This window comes from Elephantulus edwardii, unplaced genomic scaffold, assembly GCF_000299155.1.
Source record: "Elephantulus edwardii isolate Elephantulus edwardi_28Jun2011 unplaced genomic scaffold, EleEdw1.0 scaffold00421, whole genome shotgun sequence".
Classification (NCBI taxonomy): Eukaryota; Metazoa; Chordata; class Mammalia; order Macroscelidea; family Macroscelididae; genus Elephantulus; species Elephantulus edwardii.
Window position 1 is genome coordinate 1,303,459 of NW_006400171.1, and position 8,352 is coordinate 1,311,810.

An 8,352-nucleotide genomic window follows, 5' to 3' on the forward strand; every position below is an offset into this window, starting at 1 on the left:
GTCATATTTTGGTTGCCTCGGATTTGGTTTAATTTTCCTCAGCTTTAGCTTGAATTTGCATATGAGTAGTTGGTGGTCTGATAATATCCTTTTTTAAGTGCTAACAACAAAAATATTTTATATACACATACAAGAAAGTAATATTTCTAACAATTACAGCTCTCAATTTCTACAACTGATCATGTGATCGTCGATGATATTAACAACTACCCTCTTGAAATACCAGTTCTGCATTCCCTTTTCCCTCAGCTATCACATGAGCTGGTTGTGGTTCTTTGCCTAATAGAGTGACTCAAACCTTAATTCTAGAAGCAGTCATATTAGAGGTGAGTTATTGTTGTTTCCAATTTTTTTTCCAAAGGACATGGTAGTCCTAAGAAATGATCTAATGAATCTGAACACATTATTCTTCACATCTAAAATGTAATTAAAGCCTCTTTCTCCTTGGTGGTAATCAGAATCAATTAGATAACACAGTGAATTCTTTCTTTGCCATTTGATTCAGAGACTTGCCAACATTTAGCTGAATTAATATTGTAAGTATTGGTTGCATTTCCACATTCAGTTGGTTCCTCTTTCTTGCGAATGGGTACAAATATGGACTTCTTGCAGTCTGTTGGCCAGACAGCTGTCCTCCAAATTTCCTAACATAGACTGTTGAGCACATGAAAGTCTGCATGAATTAATTGAAACAGGTGTCCTTTCGATTCCTGGAGCTTTACTTTTTGCCGATGCTTTCAATGCAGCTTCCACTTCCTCCTTCAGTACCATTGGCTCCTGTTCATATGGTACTCCTGAAATTTTTCAGTGTCAATCTGTCTTTCTGGTACAGTGATTCTGTGTATTCCTTTTTTTTTAAGCAGAAGCAGAAAGAACTTTATTTCTCTTGGTGGGGAAGGAACCAAAGGAGGTGGATGAGACACCAAAAGACTCCTCTTCTCTCTCCAAGTGAAAGTGGTGCCTCCATCTTCTTTTGATCTTTTCTGGATCATGCAATATATTGTTGATAGCATCTTTCAAAATTGCAACTCGAGGCTTAAATTTGTTTTTCAGTTCACTCAGCCTGTTGTATTTGTACGACAGGAGTTACGAATAAGAGCTGCATAGTAAAGTGGATTGGGGAGATTGTATAATAATGAAATAATTTTTTTTCGAAGAAAAAATAAACTAGGGGAAATGGTAGGAAGGGAGAAAAATGTGCAACCATGAATGAATGGAAATCCAAATTCTCTATAAACATTTATTAAAACATCAATTAAAAATTACTCCAAAAAGAAGACGTGCAGAGCAAGTTCTTTCCTTTTTATTCTTCTATTTCAGCTCCCTACACATTCTATTAGAGTACTTTCCTTTGTCCTCTTGAGCTTCCCTTTGAAATCTTCTGTTCAGATCTTTTAGTTCAGCATGTTTTCCTTTTATTTTGGCTTTTCAACTCTCCAGTGCAATTTTTGGAGTCTCTTCTCACATCCATTTTTATTTTTTTTTCTTTCTCCTCTGTTTTTGTAATGATCCTTTGCTTTCTTCATGGATGATTATTGATATCATACCACAACTCATCTGGTCTCCAATCACTCATATTCAGTGCCTCAAACTTATTCCTAAGATGATGTTGAAGTTCAGATGGAATTGATTCAAAATCATATCTTGGTTCCTGTGGACAATATCATTACTATCACACATAAGCAAAATACTTCTGGAGATCATTTTAAAACAACTGGAATAGTATATAGATATGGAATTGCTAGAAGTTCCAGCAGGAATTATTAGAGGCCATGCACCAGGGACATCACTGTTGATGCTGGCTGAAAGTAAAGAATACCAGAAGAATGTCTATTTGTGCTTTATTGACCATGCAAAGGCATTTGACTGTGTGGGTCATAACAAAGTGTGGCTGACATTGAGAAAAACGGGTGTTACAAAGCACTTAATTGTGCTCGTGCAAAATTTATACCTGGACCAAGAGGCTGTTGTGTGAATAGAGCAAGGGAACACTGCATGGTTTCAAATTGCGAAGAGTGTGTCAGGGTCGTATTCTATCTCCATATTTATTCAGTTTGTAAGCTTAGCATATTATTCGAGAAGCTAGACTCTATGAAGAGAACATGACATTAGGATTGGAGGGAGACTCATCAATAACCTGTGTTATGCAGATGGCACAACCTTGCTTGATAAAAGTGAGGAGAACTTGAAGCACTTATAGTAGGAATGCAGCTATCAATATGGATTGCATTTCAATATCAAGATAACAAAGATTCTTACCATTAGACCACTAGGCAACATCATGATGGATGGAGAAGAGATTCAAACTGTCAGCAACTTCGTATTAATTGAAACCACAATTAAAACCTTTGATGCCAGCAGTGAGGAAATAAGGACATGCATTGCACTGGAAAAGTTTGCACTTAGTGACTTCTCCAAATTATTGATGAGTAATTATGTCAGTTTGCAGACTAAAGTGAGTCTTAGTCAATTCAGGCCATTTTCTTTCTGATCACTGGCTATGTAACTGAGAGCTGACAAGTGATTAAGAATGAGAGAAGAATTGATGCCTTTGAGCTGTGGTGTTATAGAAAAGTACTGAACATCCCATGGATGGCCAAAAGAACAAACAAATATGTCTTGGGGAGGAAAAAAAAGCAGCCAAAGTGCTTTTTGGAGGCAAGAATGATGAGGTTTCTCCTCACATACTTTGGGCATGTTGCTAGGAGGTGCTATTTCTTGGAGAAGGACATGATGTTGAGAAGGGTAGAGGGTCAATAAAGGAGAGGAGGACACCTGACCAGGTGGATTGTTGTAATGGCCGCTGCAATAGATTCTTGTGTGTCAGGTAGTATGAGGATGGCACAAGCTAGAAGAGGGTTCAGATCTTTTGTTCACAGTGTCACTATGAGTCATACTCAACTGAACAGCATCTAGCAACAACAATTGGTTGCATATCAGGGACTGGATATTGGTTTCTGTAGCTGGTAGTTTGGAAACTCAGTGTTGACTATATCCAAGCCATCCATGGTAATTTGAAATCCATGATACTAAGCCATCCATAGCATCAATGTATGTCCATGAACTTTGTTCATTAATCCATTGAACAATGATAAGAAAGACTAGGTTAAAAGACTTCTTTCCATCCTATGTACTTGTTTGTTAACTTCCTTCATTGAAGATGTCTCTTTTTTAAAATATTCACATGAATCACAGATATTTTCACTTCTTTTGCCCATTCAGAGAAATCTATGTACATAATTCTTCCACATGCTTATTTATCTCCATTTTAACCAGTCATATTCTTTCCACATCACTGACAATTCAGTCAAACTATTGGTTACAGTTCATGAATCAATATATAATTATGGCCATTTACATTGTAAAAAACTGGCCATTTCTCAATCTAAGTATAGAAATACGTGTGCCGTTTAAAGTTCTACCCATTGCAAAGATTTCTCTTTTCACCTGTCCTTCAAGAAGATTCACAAATTGGAATATAATATTGCAATTTTCCACTTCTGAGGGCTGCCTGACTACTGTTCAGAACTCTTTGTGAAATAGGCATAGATTTCCTCTTTCTTAGTCAACAGTAATAAGGAAGTCCCCTTGATGCCATGAGTGTCAGCAAGGAAATAAACAATAATGTAATACTATTGATGTCGCTGGACATTTGGGTCTCCATATAATTTACTACCTTCAGCTCCTGCTCAAGGTCAATATCATTAAATGAATAATGAAGTACTTTGCAAATCCAACTGTAACTCTCTTACCATAAATGATAAGGCCTTCCTTTAAGTCACAGTTGGAAACTTTGAGCACTTTTATGAGATCTTTGAGATATGCCTTGGAAGCCATGAGTTCATCTCATTATCACTTTATCTAGACTAAGCAGGACCAATTAACTCTCTTAAGCTTTTCATTTTTACAAATTTCTAGAAAGGTGTCAAACATGCTATCACTCAGGGCCTCAGTCATGATTATAACTTTTTCTATTGCTGGTGATATTTGGAATATTCATTGGAATATTAATATTGGATTAGAAGAGTTTTGTTTAAAAATGGATAAAAAAAACTATGGATCTTTACAACTAGTCAACCTTGGGAACCAATTGGGAAAACTCAGTCCTTATGATTTTGCTTCCCTTCAACCACTTGCAGTACCAATGATTTTTAGACTGAATTCTTTAAAGAAAGATAACCAATGAAGCATACATGGAGGGAAAGAAAAAGAAGACTGTCAATAAGGTGGATGGACACAGTGACTTTAACAGTGGGTTTGATCATATCAGAGCTAGTGAAGCTGGTGCAGGATAAGATAATGTTCAGATCTGTTGTTTATGGGGTTAATGTGAGTGATATTAACTCTATGGTACTTACAAAAACGTGTGTGTGTGTGTGTGTGTGTTTATGGAGAAAGGATGCCGACACTGACACAAATCTTTTCTGATCTTAATCCTTGGAATGATTCTTCGTTCTGTTCTGACAACTGCTTGTCTAAGTTTCTCATGAGCACAATTAAATGTCCCCTGCTTCTCATTCTTCTCAATGAAGAATATTTGTTATGATTCACCTTGACAAATGCTTGGCATAAAAATAATTTAAAAAACACACAAGTAACATCTTTCTAGTATTCTCTGCTTTCAGCAAGATACACCTGACATCAGAATGGCATTCTCTATGTCATAGCCTCTTCTAAATCTAGCTTGAATTTCTGTTATTTTCCTATTGTACTATTTTAGGCATTTAAAAAATAATCTTTACCAAGATTTTACTTTCATGTCATATTAATTATATTGTTGACAATTTCGATGTTCTCATGGACCATGTTTTCTTTTTATTTTTAGTGAGAACAAATACAGATCTCTTCCAGTGAGTTTGCCAGGATGCTGGCTTCCATATTTGTTGGCAGGGCTTAGTGAGCTCTGCATCTGCTTCCTGAAAAAAACTTCAATTACTACCTCATAAATTCATGGATTCTTATTTTTTTTACAAACCCCCCGATGGACCTTGACTTTCTTTCTTCAGTAGTATTGATTCTTGGTCATACGATACTCATGAAAAAGTCAGTGTTACCAGTTCTTTTAGGTACAATGATTCTGTGTATTCCTTCCATCTTCTGTGTTACACAGATAACACAACTTTGTTTGAAGGTAGTGAAGAATACTTGAAGAACTTGTTTCAGAAGATCAAAGACTACAACACTCAATATTGTTTACACCCAATCATCAAAAGAAAAAAAAATAGGCACCACTAGATTAATAGACAGCATCATGGTGGTTATTGTTGTTGTTGTTGTTAAGTGCCGTCGAGTAGCAGGCGACTCATAGTGACCCTATGAAGGAGAGTCCTCGACGCTTGGGTGCCTTTCTTCCTCTCTCCAGGTTCATAGGGTTTCCAGAAACAAGCTATTATGGAAGTGGATGCCATTCCTCCTTCCAAGCTTGTTTTAATCAAGGAGCTCCACCCCACTCTCTGTCCTCATTGGGTAGCCAACCGTTAACACATTTGACACATCAGTGTCACAGTGTTCAGCCTCACAGGAACCACAAGTGACCACGATATGGCAACTTGACACCAGGCCTATACGACCTAGAGGAATGTCTGAACAAAAACAACAAAAGACAGGCCCGAGGGCCACAGATTAAAAGTCACCCACCTTTGGCTTGGTAGCATCGCTTTCTGTCCACTGGGCCAGCTGATCTCTCTCTGTGTGTTGATATCATTGTTGTTAAGTGCCATCAAGTCACAGGAGACTCATAGCAACCCTATGAAGGAGAGTCCTTGGCGCTAGCATCATGGTAGATGAAGAAAAGACTGAAGTTGTCCATGATTTCTTTTTACTTGAATCTACAATCAACATCCATGGTTCAGCACTCAAGAAATCAAAAGACATATTGCACTGGAGAAATTTTCAGTAAAATATGTGTCTAAAATTCTAAAGAGTAAGGATGTGAGTTTAAAGACTAAGTAAGGTGCACCTGGTAAAAACAATTATATTTTCAAATTGCTTCTTATGCATCTGACCATTGAAACATGAATAAGGATGATAAAGAATTTGAATTATGATGTTGGTAAAGAGTTTTGAATATATCATGAAGTGTCAAAAGAGCAAACAAATTTGCATTGAAGTAAGTGCAACCAAAGTGCCCCTTAAAGGTAAGAATGTTGCAATTTCATCTCATTCATTTCCACTGGGTTTTCAGAAACAAGCAGTTCTTGAAGACAATCATCATGCTAGGAAAAGTAGAGAATCAGTGAAAGCAAGGAAGATCCCCAAATAAGATGTATTGATATAGTGACTATCACAATTAGTTTAAGCAAGACAGAGATCATAAGGATGGCAAAGGATAGAGCAAAGTTCTTATCTGTTGTTATGAGTCATAGTCAACTTGATGTCTGCACACACACACACACACACACACACACACACACAGAGGCATACATATACGTATACATTGTGGTTGTTAGGTGCCATTAAATTAGAACTGACTCAGAGCTGATCCTTCAGAGAGTTTTCAGGTGCTATTAATCACATGGGAGAAGATTGTACATCTTTCTTCCATGGAGCAGCTGGTTGATTTGAACTGCATACCTTTTGATTGGAAGCTTAATTCTTTATCACTAGGCCACCAGAGTATGTACACACACACACACACACACACACACACACACACACACACACACACGTGACAGTGATTATGGCAATGGTGGCAAGTTGTCAGAGACAGTGAGATTGGTTCAAGATAGGGCAGTATTGTCCATAGGGTTACTATGAGTTATAATGGACTTGCACATAACAAAACCAACAAAAATATGCACATTAATACATATACATATACATATAAATATAAATATACATATACATATACATATACGTGTGTGTGTGTGTGTGTGTGTGTGTGTGTAAACAGATAGAGGTGCTTCTCTTTACTCACATAGCTAGAGAGTCTGACATATTCAAGTGTAGCAGGTACGGGAAGCTACTGGTTCACAACCAAGAAGCAAAGAGGTGAGGAGCCAGATGCAGGATCTAAGGTAAGTAAAAATAAAGTGATATTTTCCAGACACACACACACACACATTCATATTTTCAGTGGAGGCTGCACTACTGTTGAAGCTACAATTCAATTGATTGGCTTCTTGTAGTAGATTTCATCTAGAAAATGACATTATATCATAGTTAAACAAAGGAATAGCTATATAACTGCAAAGTCAGAGAATCATAAGTAGCCAAACTGAACCAAACTCCTAGGTTTATACAAGGTTGTATAAATATCCTCTTACCTTATATCAAGAAGATATTTTAAAATGGTGCTATTTCTCTGTGTATATATGATGACCATGGGAAATATTATGTGTTTTTATGCCTAATAAAACTTAATTTCATTGTGTCTACATTTTATACGTGGGGGTGGTACCTATTATTTAAAAATTAAAGTATAAATTTAATTGTCTACTTCTATTCTGATTGTGCCATGTGAGTTCTCTTCATTGGAAGCAATTTATTAATCTGTGTTCTTACTGCCTTCCTTCTTACCTCACCACCTCTTTTCTTATTAAACGACTTGCTCATCAGTAATGAGTGACTCATCTAATTTTTCTGAGAAAAATAACTTTATTTGTTTGACTTACATTAATGGTGGAATTAATTGGAAGCCTTTCAAATATAGAAGATAATAGATTTACGAATTCAGACAGTACCTTGTGGTATACAAACATAGCTTTTCCTTATATCCTTTAATAGTTGCAATATTCTTAGCAGATATTTCAATCTTCATAGTCTTGTTTCCTTACAATATTTTCCATTGCATAAGAAAAAAGATAAATCATCCATTTATGTAAAAGAATACAAACTATATATATTTTTCCAATGGCTAAAAAGAAAGCAACAAAAGTAATATATTTAAAGATTTCAAACATGTTAGTATTTAAATGAATTGCAGAATTATGGTACATTCAAATATTGGAATTATGCAGAACAACGGAGCAATGGTTTTGTAAATTACTACCTAACATGCTAAGTGAACTAACTTGACCTTATAAAGACAAATACTGCATAAAACCGTTGTTGTAGAATAAGTACGAGGATCCAAAGTGGGGAACATAATTATAATTTGATAGGTGGAGGCATTAATGGACAAAGGAAAGGGGAAAGATCCATTGTGAAAAACAATGTATATGGACTTTATGAAGTTTGTATGTAAACTAGTACAAAATAAAATAAAGATTAAAAAAATATATCAAACATTAAATTAAAATATATCAAACATTAAAAATAAAAAAATTAGGAAATAGTTTGCATAGTAAGATCTTCTGCTTATATCTGTCCTGCACATTGTTGTTGTTGATCTTATGTGCCGTTGAGTTGCCT

General features: G+C 36.0%; 1 protein-coding gene across 1 annotated transcript in view; it reads left to right on the top strand.

The window, feature by feature from the left end:
• The first annotated feature begins 6,685 nt into the window (after positions 1-6,685).
• LOC102873373 (actin, clone 211-like) overlaps positions 6,686-8,352 on the top strand; it is a 14,205-nt gene continuing 12,538 nt past the window's right edge. The window contains 2 exon segments of the mRNA XM_006902511.1: positions 6,686-6,691; positions 6,921-7,016. Of these exon segments, the coding sequence (XP_006902573.1) occupies positions 6,686-6,691; positions 6,921-7,016 (102 nt within the window).